Here is a 20913-nt window from a genome sequence, read left to right on the forward strand (position 1 = left end):
TGAATAACCATCTCAGCAGGGGCTCCAGGAGCGGGGAAGCCAGAGCTGGGATTATTGCCTGTCCCTTAGGGCATTCCAGAAACTTCCAAGAGCAAGATAATGACCAGGCCAGAATAGGCCTCTTCCCTTTCTTTCCCCTAGGAGCAGTGACTCCTTTCTGCAGTTACCACCTCAGGGTTACCTCAGTGTTTCTTTGTGCTCTGTTTACAGCCCTCCAGCAGCCAGATAAGCAAGCTCCTACATTGAAGCATCTCTGCGGAAATACCTAAGGACAGGTCTTCTGACTAGACACTGACTGATAATGCTACTTAATGTCAGAGAGGTCTGAGGAAACAGGATTCCAGGACTGGCTTGGTCGTGTCCTTGGCCTTGAACACAGAGCACAGTGCTGAGCTTCTTGGCACTGAGACCTGGGACAGCAGTTTCTTCTTTTTTTTATTTTTATTTTTTTAACGTTTATTTATTTTTGAGACAGAGAGAGACAGAGCATGAACGGGGGAGGGGCAGAGAGAGAGGGAGACACAGAATCGGAAGCAGGCTCCAGGCTCTGAGCCATCAGCCCAGAGCCCGACATGGGGCTCGAACTCATGGACCGCGAGATCGTGACCTGAGCTGAAGTCGGACGCTCAACCGACTGAGCCACCCAGGCGCCCCACCAGTTTCTTTTTTAACAACTGGATCCTGTTAGATGAAAAAGGGCGTCACTGCCCAGCAGCGCTGAGCCAGAAACTTCTCCTCAAGTGTGCCTCTGACTCTGGGGTGTCCAGGTCCCAGGAGGGGTAGCTGTTGACAAGACACAGCGGTCATCCCTAGCCCGAGCTCTCTCTTGTGGCTCCTTCCCTCGGTGCGCACTTTAGTCTCCCCACCAGAGCCATAAACTCCGTGAGGGTCACTCTGTGTAGGTGTCCCCGCATCTTTCTCCATAGGCCCTCCAAGGCCGGGGTTAGAAGGAAAAGGCTTCTCACCTTGGAGCCTGCAGGCCCGCCTTGGTGACAGTCTCCCATGGGAGTGACAGGGAGCCCCTGCAGACCAAATAGGCTGTAAGTGAGCCATGACAAGTGCCCACACATTTCATGCTGACGTCAAAGGCTTGATGTAAAGGAAGGCCTCTGTGTTCATCCCGTGGCTCCTATAGGAGGGCAAATTTCTCGTTTCCTGGACTGTGATATCTGGACCCCTTTTAAAATAGCTCGTGTCTAAGAGAATATGACTTTGCAAGACAGAATTCTGCTTAGCGCGAAGAATGTGTGGGCTTCACTAAGCTTGTTTGGGGCCTGTTTACTTTCCTTCCTGTCCCTCTGTCCCTCTGTCCTTCCCTCCCTTCCTTCCTTCCTTCCCTTCCTCCCTTCCACCCTCCTTCCTTTCATCTCTCTCTCCCCTCCTTCTTTCTTTCCTTCCTTCCTTCTTCCCTCTCTTTCCTTTGTTTCTTCTTTCCTTCCCTCTTTCCTTCCTTTCTTCCAATAATTAGCCAGCATCTATTGAGTGCCCACTGTGCATCAAGGATTATACTAGATATTAGTGCTTCGGAGATATAAAAAAATCATCCCTCATGGGGCACAGTCTATGTAGCAGGACACAGCCAGTATAAATAGATGCATATTCTGCCACGTGTAGTGGTAGAGACTATGTCCCGACATGTTTAAAAGGAAGGACCAGAGACAACAGGCAGGAAAGGCAGGGAGACTTCCTGGAGGAGGTAGCTTCCTGAAGTGACTCAAGGTATGCGTACAAATCAATCAGGAGACGGTTAGGAAAGGCCACTCCAGGCATGGAGGACGGCACAAACAAGGACACAGGGGAGGATTTGGATGCTATGAAAGAACTGCACGCAATTCCGCACTGCTGGGCCATCAGAAATAAGGCTCAGTCAGGTAGGAATCGAGGCTGGAGAGGAGAGGTGAGCCAGAGTCAGCTCACATGGACCTTGTCCTCCAGATTTAGTAGCTTAGACGTCACCCATAGGAGATGGGACCACACCCCAGCGGGTTTCTTCAATACCGGGGGGCACACGGTCAGACTCGGGTTTTAGATGGGTTGCTCCCCACAAAAGGCCATGTGTGCATACTGAGAGCAAAGACCAGTGAGTCCAGGGGACTAGTTAACCCCCACCCTTGTCTCAGATTATACATCACTTAGAGAGATTGTCTTTGGTCACCTGGAACTAATTCTATGTCTCACCCTCCACCCCCTTATTCTTTAATAAGTATTCTTTAATACTGCACCCTATTGTGTCCTTCTTAGCACTATCCTAGCAAGAATTATCCATTTGTTTATGCGTTTACTTTTTAAATATCTACCTATTTCTAGACTAGGGGCTCCATGAGATCAAGCATCAATTCTATATGATCAGTCCCAGTAAAGTGCCTGGCATGTGGTAGGTACTCAATGAATACACGTTGAATGGATAAATGAATATTTGGATGTGTGAACACTGGAGATGGCTAGGAAGGTACTGGTTAGGTAAATATTTAAGAGGTAAAAATGTCGTGGCTGAGTGAGTCCTCCCTATGAGCAGAAGGGAAGACACTAAAGACCATTAGTTCTTTCATGTGGCACATATTAATTGAACACCTAATACCATTTAATAATGAACAGAACAGACCCGGTCCCGCCCTCATGGAGCTTTCGATCTGGTGGGAGAAGACAGTCACTACTCCTGTATATAATCATGCAAATGAATGTGAGATTAAAATTTGAATGACTGCATTGCAAGAAAGATAAACGATGTCATGGACGGTGTCTAACCACGGGCCCTAACCTACTCTGCAGGGTAAAGCAAAGCCACCTGGATGAAGTGACTTTGTGCTAACCTATACAGGATGGGCAGGAGTTAACCAGATAAGAGGGGAAGAGGTTCCCTCGGGCAGAGGGAACCGTGTGTGCAAAAGCCCCAAGGCAGAAGGACGCACTGGTAGCTCTAAGGTCACGCCGAAGCCAACGAGGGAGGGCACGGTGCACATTGTGGTTGAGGGTGGTGGGAGATGAAGCCAAAGGCAGGCTCTGTGCTTGCGTGGCAGCTGGTGCTTTTACTGACCAAGACAACACTAGAGAGGAGGCTCTTTATCACCCAACAGGAGATTTCCAGTAGGAAACTGGATATAAAAGGAAGGGGAAAGTTCTGGGCTGGAGATCCCAGGGATGCCCATGGGGCCATCAGTACATGGGTACAATGAGAGTGGGTGTGTGATCACCAAGGATGATGGTATAAAGTGGGTGAAGCACTGGGGTTTGAGAAAAGCCTGAAAAAAAAAAATATATATATATGTATATATACATATATAACAGAACAAATGAGAGAAGAGAGCCCAGTAAAGAGAAACAAAAGCAGGTCTGAAGGTATAAGAAACCAGGAGACAGCATTGTCACAGAAACTTCTTTAAGGGGGCGAACCTAGCACGGAACCACTCGCCGTCCATCCGGTACCGAGTTTGAGCACACGCTAAGCTGGAGGCACACAGTGAGTTGACCACCGAATAGCAAGGAAGGAAATGAAAGAAATAGGAACAGCAAGTATGACTACTTCTCGAGAAGTCTGGTTGAAAACAATCATCAGAAAACATTTCATAGTCAACGAGGGGAATATTGGGGGGACGGGGAGGGGTTGGGGAAGCGGCATAGAAGAACGTAATTGAGTTTGTAGGTACAGGGAAAGACCTAGTAGAAAGGGAGAGGTAAGTAACACAAAAGAAAAGTGAGGAGGGGCGCCTGGGTGGCTCAGTCGGTTAACCATCCAACTCGATTTCGGCTCAGGTCATGATCTCGTGGTTTGCGAGTTCGAGTCCCACATCGGGCTCTGCGCTGACAGTGCGGAGCCTGCTTGGGATTCTCTCTCTCCCTCTCTCTCTGCCCCCTCCCCCCCGTCTCTCAAAATAAATAAACTTAAACCAAAAAAAAAAAAAAAAAAAGAAATGTGAGGCTAATTTATGGAGTAGGGTTCCAGAACGGGTAGAAGGGCGAGGCATCAATGCAAAATGAATGAGAAGTAGAAGCAATAGCTTTACCTAGCTACTGTCTCTGCCCCAGTCAGTTAGCCTTGGGGAGAGAAGTGCAAGGCACAGACACGAAGGCCACGCAGCAAGACGGGGCTAAAGCCGGATGCGGAAGGCTGTCTCTCAGCATGCCCACCCCTTTTGTGCTAGTCTAAGTCCTAATGTGCCCAGGGAACCCATAACCATGGATGCCAGTGCAATCCGACGTGCAGACTTGGGGTGCAAGATGGAACAAGAGGTTGGAACACTAGGTTTCTGTGGTCCTGGAACACTTCCTTTAGGAATGGTTTGAGGCCCTGGCCTTTATTCCAGAAAGGCACCAGGCCAAGGGGAGCAGCTGGGAGGTTGCAGTGGGTGACCACAGGCCCGGCGAGCGTGCTGGGGAGGGACACCACCACCGGGCTAAGTATGGCAGAGCCCAGTTAGCATCGGCAAGGCTCTTCCTCCGTGGAAGGGGAGTAGGCATGCTTGATCTAAAGGACATCCCAAGGCAGCCACAAGCCCCTCCCGCTATAGTCCTACCAAGGGTCAAACTTCCACCTTGACACCCTTTGGAGATAAAGCAAAAATCCCTAGGGAGTTACATGGAAATTCTCCCAGAACAACACATTGCACCAGTGTCACTCTGGGACCGGGCAGAGGCGTGAGGAATGAGACAGAAAGAAAGAGGAGAGTATTGGAGTCTGCCACTTAGAGATCCCACAGTGGAGAGTCAGTGCGATGTGACCATCACAACAGCCCCACACATTTGAAAAGGATTTTTCTGTCTCATGTGTATACTGAAGCATTAACTCGACTTTTATGACAGGTGCCAGGTAGACAAAGACAGCAAAGGTCCTGGCCTTGAGGAGGGCCCTTTGGAATATAAATAAAGAGACTTATCAGTGCCCTCAGTGACATGACAGAGACTTGTATAAAGGACTATGGGCCCAGGAAAATTCTCCATGTGTCTTAAAGGTCTGGGATTGGTACACGTAACAAGAATTTTAAGCGATGAGCGTCTTTCTCTTCCTCCTACCATTCCTGTTCCTTAGAGCTCTATACCGAGTGAAGAAATTACCAAAGAAAATCCTAATGCCTTCCTGAATGGCACTTTTCCATAGTATACACTTCCGGACAGCAGGTTTCATCTGGGGTTTTGCAAGGATCAAAACCCCTCAGTGTCGAAACCCCTCAGTTTCCTTCTGTGGCCCTGGGAAAGTCGGCATCCCCTTGTCTGAGGGCCTCCGCACTCAGAACCTGCTCGTGTCCGGCCAAGCAGTCTTGTCTTCCTCTACCATACCCACCCATGACGCTCCAGACCATGCAAAGGGCCTTTGCTTAGGAAGCTTCCAACCTCTTTCGGGTTCACACCTTCCCACTAGTCCAACCAGGAGCTCCCACTCATTCCCGGCTTCCGGCCTCAAAGCCCACCTCATCCACAGCTGCATGGAAAGGTGGTCAGCACGGTGGGCGGCCCAGCCCATCCCGGTGCAGGAAGGAAGGCTGCACCCACCTCTGGGCATTTGGTGGTGACTCACGCAAAGGACTCCACTCCCCCACACCGGACATAGGAAGGACAAAAGTCCTTCCATTACGGGGACTCAGCTCAACGCCTCAAACCATACGGGCCATCTCCATCTTCTGTTAGGTAGCCTGCTACCTGTCTGTCCTACACCACAGTAAATGTCTTCCAGTGCCTTGAGAGCGCCAGGACCTTGTGCATGGATTTATTTTCCTGTGGATACTTCTTCACCTGGTAACCTCCTGGTCATTCCTCCCTGCAACTTCCACCTGACCACTTATGGGCTCCCCTAACACCTGAACTTACCTTTTTCAAGAAACTTCTCCCTCACCATGGTGATTCCCAATTTATGTGACTGCATCCCCCAAAGATTGTAAGTTCCTTGAGGGCCCGGTTTCCTGTCCTATTCAAGATGGCATCCTCAGTGCTCTGTACCTGAGCCGTGGTAGGCCCTTCATACGTACGCGTTGACATAAAAAGAAATGAAAATTTTAACATACAAATAATATGAATTATTATTCTTAGAAGGTAGGGCTGAGGTGGTAGATGTACAAATATTTAGTTCCTCTCAGTTTTCTTTCCCTGCCATTGTCCAACCTAAACCGGTGGTTTGCAACGTGTGGTCCCAGACAAGCAGTATCGGCAGCATCTGGGAACTTCGTAGAAACAAATTCATGGTTCCACCCTCGACCCGCTGCTTCAGAAACTCAGGGCACTGGACTCATCAGCCTGTGTTTTTAAAAGTTCCCAAAGTGATTCTGATGCAAGCTCAAGTGTGTGAACCACTGCCCCAGTCCTAGGTCCAAGCTTGGGACATAACATTCAACCATGTGAATGTTACAAATTAGAAAAACGTTACACTTCTATCAAGGATTTCCATCAAACCAAATACTCCTACACCCTCATTTCCACATCTTCTTACAGCACTTGTTACGGGTCAGCATGAGACACAGGAAAAAGTTTCATTCAATGGATGAGAACAGTAGGGCTGAAAAAAAAAAAACCCTACCAACTTTCTCAAATGATAAAAGTAAAAACAGACAGAGTCGATGCAAGACTCTGGCCCAAAGCTCCTTGTACAGCAACACAAAGTCACTCAGAAGCCACTAAAATAAAATAAAGCACCAGAGCATTTATAGTTTAGGGGCCAGAGGTATGAGAACACCTTCCATTTCACACTGATGCTGGATGATCCAATAAATAAGCCTTCAGGAGGGTTCCTGAGGGCTTAGGTCTCTAAGAATCCTGATCAGTCCTTCAGGAAGATTTAGGACAATAGCCCATACAGCTTCAACAGAGAAACAGATAGGGCTGATATATATATATTTTTTTAAGGCACCATATCCAATTCAGGTCACCCCCAAAATGGTGCTTGGTTTTTTTCAACTTCTACCTTTCTAGGGGTGAAGAACTCCACCTGCAGGAAAACTTGCTTCCAGATATAGAGGCTCTAGCCCCCACCCCCAAACACCTGAACCTTAGTAGATGACGTGGCAGGTCGAAGTTCTGGAAAATGGGGACAAAGCTGGACAGTTCACGGTCTTGTCTGCGTTTGGGTGGCTGTCTGGCGCCCCCTTGTGTTCAGTGTCTGGACCCAAACGAGCCAAAAGACCATAAGGACGGACGAATGAGGATCAAGTGGCTAAGCCATTCTCCAAGGATGGCCTGTAGCCATGAGAAGCTAGCCGCATGGGCTCAGGAGAGGGTCATCTGGGATGTCCTCCCAGCCCTGGTGGGAAAGCACTCGCTGGGACAAGCTGCCTAGCAGAGCACAGGTGGAAATTGTGCTCCAGCTCACCCAGTTGCCTCCACCAGGGAGATGGATCACTGTGTCCCTCCTGCTGGGTATTTGGCCAGCAGGCTTTTTCCTCCTGACTTATTGCCCAGGCCAGAGGCTTATAGCCTCTTTTTTTTTTCTTTTAAGAGAAATTGACTATTTTGCTGAAGCCAGCTTGGGCCCCTGAGGGGACATTGCAAGGCAGTTCTGAATGTGCTAAGTCAGTGGGCGATAATGGGCACTGTGTGCTCTGAGAGGCGCTTCCCACCCTTGGCTGTAAATAGTCCTTAACGGGCTCACACAGAAGGCTTGGCACTGGCTCTTCCTCCTTGCCTGCTCGCTCCCCCTGACGCCCACCCCTCAAGCTCCACCATCCCAGCCAGATCACCAAATCATGCCCCGGTGTGGAAAGATCTCCTTCATGCCCAGACCATGGCACCTTCAGTGCAGGCCCGCAGGGGCAATGCCAAGCTTCCAGGGGCGGTTCTGGACTCAACGCAAGTGTAGGACTCAACCCAAGAAGCACTGATGGGAGCCTTAATCTTTAGCTAGAGCCTGGTTGCTCCTCAAACGGGCTGAGTCACCTAAGTCATAAATCAGGTAGGTCACTGAAACTCTCCAAGCCCCAGTCTCTTCATCAGCAAAAGGGATATTTCAGCCCTGGAATTAGTCCAAGCTGGTCTAGGGATTCTAGAGAGTTGAGAAGGTTGGTAAGTCTAATAGACAAGCACTTTCTTACCTCTAAGCCTTTGCACATGCTGTTCCCACTGCCTGGAACAGTTTTCTCCCTTCACTCCTTCACTTGGCTAACACCTCTTTATGTTCAAAGTTCAGACTTCTCCAGGAACCCTTCTCTGGTCCCCTAAGCCTGGGCTTGGTCCCCTTCAGTGGTTCCCATAACTCCCTACTTGGGCCCCATCCCAGCAGTGGTCACGTGGTCTGGTAATTGGCTATTTGTTGGTCTGGGCCCTCACTTTAGTAAACCCCGTGAGACAAGAACAGAGATCACATCTGTCTTATTCACCTGGGCATCTGCAGGGCCTGGCACATAGTAGGCACTCAATAAATACATTGGAACAGGTAGAAGAGCTCAGAATGAAACACAGGCTGGGGCCAGAGGGCAGAAGGCAAGTCGGGAAGGCAGCTAAGGAACATGCACACGCGTCCACGGCTTGTCCACGTTCTGCACAACTGCCTGCAGCCTGACATAGTCCTGGGCCCCCGGGAATGGATGGCAAGGAGTTCTCTGCCAGTCCTGTTAGTCCTCTGGCCCATAAAGAAGAAACCACGGGGTCACTCACTCGGGCCAGGAGCCCACACACAGGGCCTGGGCCCGCTCTGCCCTGGCTCAAGCAGAGAAGCTCTGCTTCGGTTCATTTGTGTTTGTGTTTCTCAGTGCAATTGTGCTTACAAAATCTGGCTCTGACAAATGTAAAGACCACTGAATGCCCTCATCTGATAGATAAGGAACGGGGAGCCAGAGAGGAGAGGGGACTTGCTCCAACATCACACAGCTCGGTGTCAGAGTAGGAAGACTCTGCATCTCCAACCCCTTTCAGAGGGAGGGAAGAAGGTGATGGGGTTGGCATTCAGAGAGGAGGGCTGAGGGTCTCAGAGGAGCCTGCGCAGGTCCAAGAGGTGCCCAGACTGCAGCGCGCCCCTCTGTGGCATCATACACCGCCCCCCAATGGGAGCTGGCCTCCCTCTGCAATGGGAAACAGGGGGCATTGCATCAGGAGAACCCGAGGGCACGATGGTTAGAGTTCACGTGCACGGTCTCTCGTGCACACAAACACCCACACCCGGGCTAATTCCCACCCACCCGCCCTGCCTGGCCCCTGACAGCTGTTCCTGGGACTACTGTCTTCTTAGGCCACGGAGGGCTGAATCAGCTAGGAGGGGCCTTTGTGAACGGCAGACCCCTGCCTGAAGTGGTGCGTCAGCGCATCGTGGACCTGGCCCACCAGGGCGTGAGGCCCTGCGACATCTCCCGCCAGCTCCGAGTCAGCCATGGCTGTGTCAGCAAGATCCTTGGCAGGTAAGCACAAAATTCACCACATGCCACCGTCCCTGCAGGGCTTGCCTTCTGCGGCCCACCTCGCAGCCACCCTCCCTTCCCCCAGGGGACTCGGGTCCATTCCCGATGTCCAGCCTTGGTCCCCGGGACCTGAACAGTGTGATGGCACTTCTGGGCCTCCCCCTTATGCACTGCTCTTCTTCTGTTATTTTCCTGCCCTTTCTTCTTCTTTGTCCACTTCTCCTTCCTTTCGTTTCTCCCTCCCACTTTTCTCCTTTGTCTCATGTCTTATTTTTATAGGCTTCTCTACTCCTAAAACAGGAGCATCTTCCCCAAAGCACCCCACCCCCACCCCCGCCAACCGCTGAGACCAAAGGAAATGGAGCCACCAGGGAGGGGCACACGATCAGCGGTGGCTCCTGCGGCCTAAGCCCCCCATGAGGGATGTCTGAGTGTGCTTCTCAAACTGGTAACTCCCAGAGCAACGGCGGCAGAAGCATCAGGGGGTCCTGATGAGAGGCAGCTCCTAAGGCCTGGTCCAGACCTACATATAAATCACAGCATCCACTCTGGAAGCCAGGCCTGGGTGCTGTGATTTTTATGAGATGACCAGGTAACACGTATGAACACTAACCACAGAGCAGTGGCTCACAGCCCCGGCTGATGTTAGAGTCACCTGGGGTAAAGTAATTTAAATATATATATATATGTCTCGGCCCCAGCCCACACCAATTAAAGCAGAACTTTAGGAGAATGAGCCCAAGTTTTCGTACAGTGCTAAGGCTCCATCAAGTGATTCCAACTTTCTGCAGCCGGAGTTGAGGACCGCTGACCCAAAGGTTCAGGTGGAACCAGGAGCAGCAAAGCCCTGCTTCTGGATTGACATAGCACGGTCTGGAGAGCCACTCCCAAAATGCCCCTGCACTGGGGGACTTGGGGCTTTGCATCAGTTCGATGTACCTGTCTCCCTCACCCAACTGATAAGTGGATTCAAGAAGAAGGGCACCTGAGTGACTCAGTCAGTTAAGTGTCTGACTTCGGCTCAGGTCATGATCTCGTAGTTCATGAGTTCCAGCCCCGCGTCGGGCTCCGTGCTGACAGCTCAGAGCCTGGAGCCTGCTTCAGGTTCTGTGTCCCCCTCTCTCTCCACCCCATCCCTGCTTGTGCTCTGTCTCTCTCTGTCTTCCAAAAATGAAGAAACATTAAAAAAAAAAAAATTTTTTTTAACGGATTCAAGTGGAGTTCTGGTTTAAAGAGGCAAAGAGCCCTGAACTGTAACTGAACTGTGGAGAGCCCTGGCTTCCTACCGAAGCTGTCAGGGTAGCATGTGCTCTGTGGCTAGGGTCAGGAGAGGGCTTCCCAGGGTGGGCTGGGGTGCCCCAGAGAGATGAGCCCTGGAAGGCTGTGACAGGCAAGCGGGGTTTTAAAGAACCAGATTTTATTTCATTGTAGAAGAGACCACAGAGTTTCCACAACAAGGAGGGCAAAGCTATCCTGACCTAAGTCTCTGATCCGCCAAAGCAGCTGGTTGGGTGCTCAGAGGAGAGGAGAAGTGGAGAGCCTGGGAGAGTGAGCTTGGCTTATGGGGCTGGACGTGGCCAGGGATCCAGGACAGGCTGGTATTCCAGAGTCCATGAGAAGCAGCTTCAACCTGAACCATGTGACCTGGTAGAAAATCAGTGGCCAGCCAGGGGGGGGAAGGGAGGGGAGCAAAGGTGAACCAGCCAGATCGAGGCAGAGGGCCCAAAGATCCAAGCTGGCTTCCTGGGGAGGGTAAAGCCCGGATGGCCAAGAACAGTGAGTCATGCTTTAACTAAGAAAAGCTGGATAGAAGGGCACCTGGGTGGGTCAGTCTGTTGAGCGTCTGACTTCGGCTCAGGTCATGATCTCCAGGCTCGTGAGTTCGAGCCCCGCATCGGGCTCTGTGCTGACAGCTCACAGCGCCCTGCTCTGTGTCTCCCTCTCTCTCTGCCCCCACCCCCACTTGTGCTCTGTCTCTCTTTCTCTCTCTCAAAAATAAACAAAAACATTAAAAAGAAAGAAAGAAAAGCCGGATAGAGAAACCCACCACTGTGAACTTGTATGTACGCACGCAGCATGGGCATCACAATTTCCTTTCTAAGAAGGGAAATCTTTTGTTCTCCACAGGTGGCTCTTGCAGGAGCTCAGACACAAGACACTGGCCTGAGGGAAAAAGAGAGAAGCCAGGTGTCCAGGGTGAGGTCTTTAGCAGAGTTCGGCAGCAGCATAAACCTACCCATGCAAGGGAAACAGATAGTGCCAGGAACATCAAGTGTTTGAGGCCAGCCCTGGGGGGTGCGTTTTAGCCCCCAAGCCCCTCCCCAGAAGCTTTGGAGAGGAATGAGAGTCTCTGGCTAAGTCCCGGCCCGAAGACCCCACCTGCTTATTGGGTAATTCTTTGGGGTTCTCTATTGGAGTAGGTACTACGAGACTGGCAGCATCCGGCCTGGAGTGATAGGGGGCTCCAAGCCCAAGGTGGCCACCCCCAAGGTGGTGGAGAAGATTGGAGACTACAAGCGTCAGAACCCTACCATGTTTGCCTGGGAGATCCGAGACCGGCTCCTGGCTGAGGGGGTCTGCGACAATGACACCGTGCCCAGTGTCAGCTCCATCAATAGGTAAGAGGGACACAGCAGCCGGGGGCCAAGGCACCTGGGCTTTGGGGGAATCATGACAGAGACCTGAAGAAGGGCCTGGCTTGGGTAGAAGGGAGCCTGAGGAGGGGCCTACTGCTGAAGAATTAAGCAGGAAGCCCCCCAGCCTCCGGGCAGATATCACACCTCCCCACTGCTAGGAGACATTTCTGCCCCCACCCCACCCCACCCTGGGTTGTACTTTCCACAGTTTCCTTCCTCACACGCTACTACCCTTTTTTATTCAATGAAAGAATCTTGAATTGATCCTTTCTTGGGCCACGTGACCCCTAACCCGGCCCTCATTCAAACATTCACCCCCTTGTTTAGTCATTCAATTATTCACTCACCACCTCAGTCAATCATTTCCTCACTCACTCATTCATGTATGTGTGATTCACTCGATTTATGTGCTCGGCCCTGGACACACACAGTCCTTGTCCTTGTGGATCTTACAGTCTAGGGGGAGGACAGACACTAATCAAGTACTAATCAAGTGCCCACACAAACAATTGTGTAAGTGCAACTGTAAGTCCTCCTGAGGAGAGAAACATGCGGGTATGTGAGCTAGCATAAAGCGACTTGGTTTAGGAAGGTATGAAAAGATGTCCCTGAGTAAGAACGATGAGTAAGAGTTAAATAAGTGAAAAGGGGAGCCAAAGGAGCCTTGAGGCAGCACATGCAAAGGACCTGTGGCTCATAGATCTTAGACAAGAAGCCGGAAGAAAGCCAGCAGATAAGACGGGGAACATGGGGTAGGCTGAGGTGGAAAGGTCAGCAAAGACTGCCCTTTAGAGGCGGGTGGCCATGTCACATATTCTTACCTGTGCCCTACAAGAAACTTGGCAGACTCTAAGCAGGCGGCCGACTGGCATCTCAAAAAGTCCACTCTAGCTACAATCGGGAGAATCGAGTAGAAAGCGTCAAGAGCAGATAGGGGCAGGCCAGGGAGCGATCCCGGAGGGAGAGACTTGGTAGTGGCATGCACTAAGTTGCTGACAGTGAGATGCAGAGAGGGGTCAACAGCAGGGAGGTTTACAAGGTCAAACCCACTGAACCTCATGATGGGCTTGAGAGAAGAGGGAGGGAGGCAGACGTGAACTCCGCCTGTATCTCTGCCTTGAGTGACCAATGGAACTGATCACGAAACGGGAAAACTGGGAAGGACCAGGTGTGAGGAATAAGGCCATGCATTTGATTGTAGCAGGTTGTAATCGAGGTGCCTTTAAGATACCCAGGTGGGCTCTCAAAAAGGCACAGATCCAGGGCAGCATGAGTCCTGTTTCCTCCTCTTCTCTCTAATAGCCTTTCTTGTCTTCCTTACAGGATCATCCGGACCAAAGTGCAGCAACCATTCAACCTCCCCATGGACAGCTGCGTGGCCACCAAGTCCCTGAGCCCGGGACACACGCTGAGTGAGTGCTGACCTGCAGGCACACTCAGCCTCGCACACCCATACCCATCAGCAAAAACAGTCACACACACACACACACACACACACACACACACCCGCCTGTGCGGACTGAGCCCTTCCACCGACAAAGCCTTGCTGGGTCCCGGGGAAGATGCACTGACATACTTAGGGGTGGAAACATTTCCGGCAGCCTTGATCCAAGAACCCCCACTCCAGTGGGCCCCCTGTCTCCACCATGGTGGCAGCAGGGGCTCCCAGGGGTGTCACCCGCATGTGCTGACCCTCTCCCTCTCCCCCCCACTGCAGTCCCCAGCTCAGCTGTAACGCCCCCAGAGTCACCCCAGTCAGACTCTCTGGGCTCCACCTACTCCATCAACGGGCTCCTGGGGATTGCTCAGCCTGGCAGCGATAGCAAAAGGAAAATGGACGACAGTGAGTGTTGGGGAGCCGGAGGGCAGGTTGGGGTGGGGGAGTGCAGGAGGGCAGTCTGCTCAGGCTCCACAGGGACCGGTGGCCCCAGACTTTGCAACTCCCGCCTACAGCACGTGGCCCACCCCCCAAGCTGGCCACAGTCCCGCAGCCCGGAGCCAGGTCCTTCCCATCCCTCTGCAGCCCGAGTCTGCCCTTCCACTCTGGCCTGGGGTGTGGTAGATGGGTCCCCTGAAAGCTCTCTCCCTGCCTGGGGATGCCAGGTGACCAGGACAGCTGCCGGCTGAGCATCGACTCCCAGAGCAGCAGCAGCGGGCCCCGCAAGCACCTTCGCACGGACGCCTTCAGCCAGCACCACCTCGAGCCGCTTGAGTGCCCATTCGAGCGGCAGCACTACCCGGAGGCCTATGCCTCCCCCAGCCACACCAAAGGCGAGCAGGTGAGCAGCCGGGTGAGCAGGTGAGCGGCGGCGGGCAGGGGCCGCAGCAAAGCGCCGTCTCTCAAAGACTCCCAGTCAGCCTGCAGTCTCCAGCCGCCAGAGCAACTAGAACTTGCTCCGACGGGCTCAGGGCGCATGCTTCATGCAGCTCCAAGCCTCACAGACTTTATTTTCCCAGATGCTGGCATCTCCTCCCCTCCCCCCGCCCCTGCCCCAGCACTCTTGCCTCTCCTCACCTATAGCCTCTGAGCTCTGCCTTTTCGGGAAGAGCAACACAACCATCCCTCTGTTGCCCCGTGGCTTTCCCAGACCGCAGGGGTCGGGTCCTACAGCTCCAAAGCAGTGCCTCCAAGCCCTACGCCATGACCTCAGCCAGCACCTGCAGCCTATCTCTGGCCAGTCACACCCGCACACCCTACGACCCTGCATGACTCACGCTCCCGAGCACACCGCTCTCGTTCACACCTCTCTGCACTGGCACAGTGCACGCCCTCCCCGCACAGCGCCTCGCCTCCCGCCTTTCTGCCTGGAAAAGTACCGCTTGGCCATTATGACTCAGCTCAAGCATCACTTGTCCATGAAGCATGCCCTGCCCCTCAGACATGCTCCGTCTCTCCCTCGTCTGTGCTTCTGCATACCCAACGTGCCCCTCGGGTAACTTCTCACATTGTGCTGGAACCGTCTAGTGGACAGAGGTGTGGACAGTGGATTTCATAAGGCAGGGCGGCGTCTTGAAGCATCTTTTTTTTTTTTTTTTTTTAATCTCCAGCACCTAACGTTGTGCCCCTTTTAGAATAGATACCCAGTGAAGACGTTTGGGTGAGTGAGCTGAGAAATCCAGAACGCTAAATTTCAAGTTACAGGGGAGTTTTTTGTTTTTTTTTTGTTTTTGTTTGTTTTTTTTATTTCTCGTGCTCAGGACAGGTGAGATGGTTTATAGTGGGTCAGCTTCCGGGAAAAGGTAGCAGAGATGTCACGGGTCTCCCACGAGCCCAAAAGAGACTCCACAAGTCTGACAGAAACTCCAGGGCCGCTGGCCCCTCAGTTCATCTGTATCTGTCCGCAGTAGCCGTGACCTCCACCCCCTCCCCCACGGGATCAACCAGCTGAGGAATTCCCTTAGGGTGGGTCCACGCGTCCCACTTTGCTCCTGCTAGCGTTTGACCCAGGAATGAGGCAAGCCTTACGCCTTTAAAGTCTGAGCAGGACAACGTCGCCGATGCCAATAACCGGCTGAACCACTGCCAGTGACCGTCTGGGCTGCTGGGTCCATGCCAGCACCGCAGCTGGGCCGGCAATCTGCGTCAGCGATTTTATCAGGCCGGGCTCTGCACCCCACGAGGGGGTGCAGAGAAAGCTGGCTGTCAGCAGACCTGGGGAGAGGGTCCAGGTGCTCATCGGAGAGTCAGCACATGGCTCCCTGAGGGAAATGGGGCCGCAGCCCTGGGCCCACGGGGACCCCGCTCTGTGGGAAGGAGGCCTGCGTAACCCCAGTGTGCAAACAGCAGCCATCCTGGTAAAGAAACCCTGCTGCTGAGACCCCAGGCGCCCTCTGGGTCACAGAGCCATCTCCTGGCTCCATTAACCTGACTGATTCCTTGATTACAAGGAAGCCCCGAGACCCCCACACCAAGCCGGCCTATGTTGTACATGGGGAATTATGGTTATCAGAGAGTCTCAGAGCCGCAGGGACCTCGGGGACCACTGAGTCCAGTCTTTCCATTTGCGTGGAGATAACCCAGGGCCAGGGAGGGTCGACGGAGCCCGGGGGAGCAAACAGCTGTGGAGCTCAGACCTGCCGGCCCTGGTTTCATTCAGACTTGCCCACTGATACCTGTTTTAGATATGGTGCTTCTATGTCCATTATTATGTGAACACCGGAAAAACAGAGTTCGAAAACCATGGAACTCCTCCAACCTCTCATCCTGTACAGGAGGAAACTGAGGCTCAGCCATGTCCACCCGTGATTCATTCCCTCCCTCAGCCAGTCTTCTGCTCGCTCATTCATTCACCTGGGTTGGTGGTGGGGGCAGGGAGAATCCAGCCTGTCCCGAGGGCTCTTTGCATCTGAGCCCCTGCCTTTCCCACCCTTGGTGACTCTGTGCCATCAAAGGACACTCCGTGTTCTCTCATCTGGGCACGGGAAGGCCCTCTGGCCTGGGGAGCCGAGAAAGAGAGAGAGAGAGAGAGAGAGGGAGAGAGAGAGGCTTACAGGTCCTCACACCTGACCTCAGGTTCTGTAAAATCAACGAGGGGAAAGTAAGATGGCGGCCTTACTTCTGGTTACTCTTTCACGATCAGGCACAGTTAGACGTCACGCTTAGGAACAGGTATTTTTCCCCTATTTTATAAGTGCAATAAGAAGCAGATCAACAGAATGTGACTATTAGGACAGACCGCAAGAATTTGGCAGCTTATGACTCTTCACATAATTCTGAAATAATAATACCTATGATAGCAATTTATTGGGCATTCTGTGCTAAGCATTTAGTATATGTATATAGAATCTCATTCAATCCGTACATCAGATTCTATTATCCTTGTTATGTAGGAGAAAAAAAAAAAAAATCAAGGCTCAGAGAGGTCAAGGAGATTAAAGCTCCTTGGCTGGTCATTGCAGAGCCAGGGCTCAAACTGGCCCAGGAGACGAAAGCACTGTGCCCCTCTGCACGCCAATTCAGGCTCCATCCCAGTTTATCCCATCACTGGGATATCGCCTCCATTCAGTGCAACATCACCAAGATGTCTGACTCTAGAGATTTGGGGATTTTTTTTTTTCCCCTTCACTGACTTGCCTGGATTTTGGAAAGCTATAGGATTTTGAGTAGATATTTGTTATCAAATCAACACATCCATAAGGCATTTTAAACTTTTCTTACACTCTCTAGAAATTGGGTATTTTGTTCAATTTCATTAAGCCAGGCTCCAGGCAACTCTACCCTACCCTGCAGCAGTCTCCCCTCGGAAGGCATGGAACCAGAGCACCATTCAGTCAGTAATTGCTGCTACATGGTAATGGTGCCCTGGTGGCCTTCAGAATTGACTGCAGTTTCCAAAAGTGCCCAGCATGCAACCAGAAAGTGCTGTGGCCCCTTGGAGAACACGGCTCCATGGAAGTGACTGCCTTTAGTGGAGCTGTTATGTAACCACAAAACGTTCCTCGATTTTAATATGCACACGGCTCCACCTAGTGTGTTTGTGATGTGTGTGACCTGCCTGGGGGATCGGGTGTGTGCCTGTTTGCGCTGTCTTGTCCCCTCAAGGGAGGGAGTCCCGGTGAGGGGTAATGCATGCTTGCCCTAATCGTACATAACCCCACTCGTGTCCAGGGAGGCCGGAGGGCATCTAAAATGAGGCCTTAACAAAGAAAACTCCCCCAGGTACTTGATAAAGAGATTTTTAAACAAAACTGACCCCAAGTATCATCGCCCAGCTGAACCTGCGAGTTAATGTTTACTTGGACGTAGAAAAGAGAAAGACACCCACCTGTTCTGGTGGGTGTCCTGTCTGCCACTTTATTGAAGGAAAGAGCACACGAGGCAGGATCCGTGACCCTCTGTTTGGTACCAGTTTCATACTTACCGGGGACACTTGCCTCTCTGGGCTTCGGGCTCTCCACGTACAAAACATACAAAATACTGCTTGGCCACATCACAGGGCCATGGGGCTCAGTGGGTCGGGATGGCATGGCAAAGCTCTGACGTGCCCTCTTTGCAAACAGAAGCGGTCATCGTGTCTTCCAGTTTAGGGCAGCGTTTGAGAGCATGCACACGAGAGCCAGGCCCCTTGGGTTTCGGTCCTGGCTCTGCCCCACATGGGAGTATGACGAGCTTCTTGGCTGCCCTGTGCCTGCATTTCCTATCCGGAGAGGAATAAACTAATGAATGGAGCGAAGCACTCTGAGCCAGGCCAGAGGCAGACCGCTCCAGCCCTGCATCCTGCTCTCTGTGCGTCCAGACCAGACCCTGTGGGGAGACAGGGAGGGAGACCAGCCGGCTTTGAATTCCAGGGCCGCAGGAGAGGAAGCCCGGAGATCAGGCTTCAGGGTCTCTAGGTAGGCCGCCTGCCAGGGGCCTCTGTGCGCTGACTTCTCTTTGTTCCCCAGGGCCTCTACCCGCTGCCCTTGCTCAACAGCGCCCTGGACGACGGCAAGGCCACCCTGACCCCTTCCAATACACCCTTGGGGCGCAACCTCTCGACTCATCAGACCTACCCAGTGGTGGCAGGTACGACGCCCGGAATGTCCTGGGCCACGTGGCCCCAGCTGCACAGATGGGCTGGAAGGCAGAGGGCGGCCGGCCCTGAGGAGGAGGGTGCTAGGACCTTGGGCCTGCAGAGGAGAGGTGGGCTGTGCTGGCTGGGCCTCCAGGTGGGTCCAGAGGGTCTAGCCTCGTATCCCAGGCCCCCCTCCGTGCCTCCTCGCTCCCCCACCGCTGCGGGGGAGGGGAGGGGAGGCGGCACACACAACACTCCTATGCTAGCAGAGGCGCAGCAGGGAGGCAGAGCTTCTCTCCAGCCCTCACTCACCCTGAGGAACACGTGCAGCCCTTCCGCCACCCCCAGACTCAGAGAGGAGCCGCCTGCCCCCGCGCCCCGCCCGCACCCCTCCCGCATCTCATGGCTGGGTCTGTGCATGTGCCCACCCCATCATCTCACACCCCTCTCTCCTTGTTGTCTCCCTCCCTCCGGCAGATCCTCATTCACCCTTCGCCATAAAGCAGGAAACCCCCGAGGTGTCCAGTTCTAGCTCCACCCCTTCCTCTTTATCTAGCTCCGCCTTTTTGGATCTGCAGCAAGTCGGCTCCGGGGTCCCAGCCGGTGCCTCGGTCCCGCCCTTCAATGCCTTTCCCCATGCTGCCTCCGTGTACGGGCAGTTCACGGGCCAGGCCCTCCTCTCAGGTACGACAGGGAGGTCCCGGGGCCGTGCAGCTATCGCGGGTGGGGGAGGGGGAGGTCCTCAGGGCCGGCCACCAGTCCCCTGCTTTGGGTCCAGCCCCGTCTCTGGCCCTCAGTCCTGTCCACCGTCACCCTATTCCCTAAATCTACCCGCAGCTTTTGGACGTGCCAAGATGTGGTGCTCCGTGCTGGCCAAGTCAGGCCGTGGGAGGGGCAGGCACTCTGGGGATGCCAGGAAGTGGGGTGCGCGGCACATTTCCAGAACCTCCCCCCAAAGACCCATGGAAGAGCGGGGGGGGGGGGGGCCTTAAGGCCAGGAGCCAGGCAGTATAAAGCAGTGAACCCTTGGTCTGGGTGAAAAGTAAAAAAGAAGGAAAAGAAGAAAACTTTGGAGGGAAGAAGTCATTGGCTTTTGGAGACGATTTCCGGATCAAAGTGCTAAAGAAGACAGAGGGTCTGTCCCAGTTGGGTCTCCACAGTGTAGCACTCCTTGTATCCAGCTTAACAGGGTCACCCTCGGAGAAACTTGAGAGATGAGGGAGCAGGGGACCTCCCATCAGGAACCTCTCTGGCCTCAAAACACGTAAAGCTGGAAGTGCCTTAGGGGCATCTAGAGCAAATCGCTCCTTATATCGGTGGGGAAGAGGCCCAGGAAGGAGTTGGGCCTGGCCAGGGCCCCTGCGTAGGCGTGTGGTTGTCTGGCAGAGTGACCTGAGATGGAGCGAGAATGGGGAGCAGGGAGGGACCCATGAGAGCCTTCAGCTCTCCGAAGGGCTTCCACGGAGATGGGACTGTGTTAGATGTGGGCCCAAGGCACTGAACCGGAACCCATGGAGGAAGCCAGAGGTGGACTAGCCCTTCTGGACCAGTGTTTTTCACCTTGCTGGGCCTCAAAACACGCTGTTAAAATGACAGCTTTTACAGAAGCCAGGTATCCGAATCAGACAAATGAAGAGCTACTCTGTTTTGAAGTAGGGACTCTGCCCCCCTGAAAGCCCCTGGACTTGAAAACCACCACACCAGAAGAACAAGGCCTCTACCTGCCCAGAGGGACCACAGGGTCATCTTACTCAAGTGCACAGGCTGGCTGGACCTGGGATGTTTTTCTCTGTGCATCCCCACGTCTAGTGTGGGAGGACCTCTTGAAAGAGGTGGGCACAGAGGTAAAGGGTTAATGAAAGAAGCCCAGTGTGTGGGCAGAGAGGCAGTGTTTCAGGGTATGGGGCACGGGAGCACATGCTGACTCAGAGTTCAAAATTTCAAAAGCGGGTGAAGTCAGCGGAGATGGGTCATTTGTTTTGACCAAAGTGATTAAAGGAGAAAAATCTGTGAGCTGAGTGGAGTGATGTCAGCCAGAGAAAATGGGACGGGAGGGTGGGAGGGGAGCCAGGGAGTAAAGGGGCTCACATCCGCCGCAGGATGGAGAGGCCCAAGCACTGGGTGAGACCGCCTGCTTCGTGTGAATGGTGGGCCCCAACCAGGAGGGCTGCAATAAGCCAGGCAGGGGATGAGGTGTGGATGGAGCACGTGACGATGGGGCGCAGTTCTTTAGTTACTGCGTGAGTTGCCCAGGTACCTGGCAGGACCATTCGAGAGGTCAAGGCAGTGGACGCATGGCATTGGGAAGCGGTCTTGGACAGTGGTCCGTGGCAAACTCCCTTCCCCCAACTTTCTCCCTTCCCTGTCACCCTGTTAGGGCTTCACGCACCCCCTGTCGATATGCAGTCAAAGCAGTGGGCCACTTCCGACCTCTGTCAGCTCTCAGTTTAGTGGACATGCCCACATTCCAGACCA

General features: G+C 53.1%; 1 protein-coding gene across 4 annotated transcripts in view; it reads left to right on the forward strand.

The window, feature by feature from the left end:
* Positions 1-20913, forward strand: part of PAX8 (paired box 8) — a 58926-nt gene that overhangs the window by 23630 nt on the left and 14383 nt on the right. The window contains exons 3-9 of one of the 4 annotated variants that reach the window (XM_043603950.1): positions 9143-9308; positions 11726-11926; positions 13268-13356; positions 13662-13787; positions 14048-14223; positions 18329-18449; positions 18916-19122. In XM_043603950.1, the coding sequence (XP_043459885.1) occupies positions 9143-9308; positions 11726-11926; positions 13268-13356; positions 13662-13787; positions 14048-14223; positions 18329-18449; positions 18916-19122 (1086 nt within the window). The remainder of the gene's footprint in view (positions 1-9142; positions 9309-11725; positions 11927-13267; positions 13357-13661; positions 13788-14047; positions 14224-18328; positions 18450-18915; positions 19123-20913) is intronic. The other 3 variants (XM_043603951.1, XM_043603952.1, XM_043603954.1) reach the window with 3 other exon arrangements.

The sequence above is a fragment of the Prionailurus bengalensis genome, chromosome A3, assembly GCF_016509475.1.
Source record: "Prionailurus bengalensis isolate Pbe53 chromosome A3, Fcat_Pben_1.1_paternal_pri, whole genome shotgun sequence".
In the NCBI taxonomy this organism is placed as follows: Eukaryota; Metazoa; Chordata; class Mammalia; order Carnivora; family Felidae; genus Prionailurus; species Prionailurus bengalensis.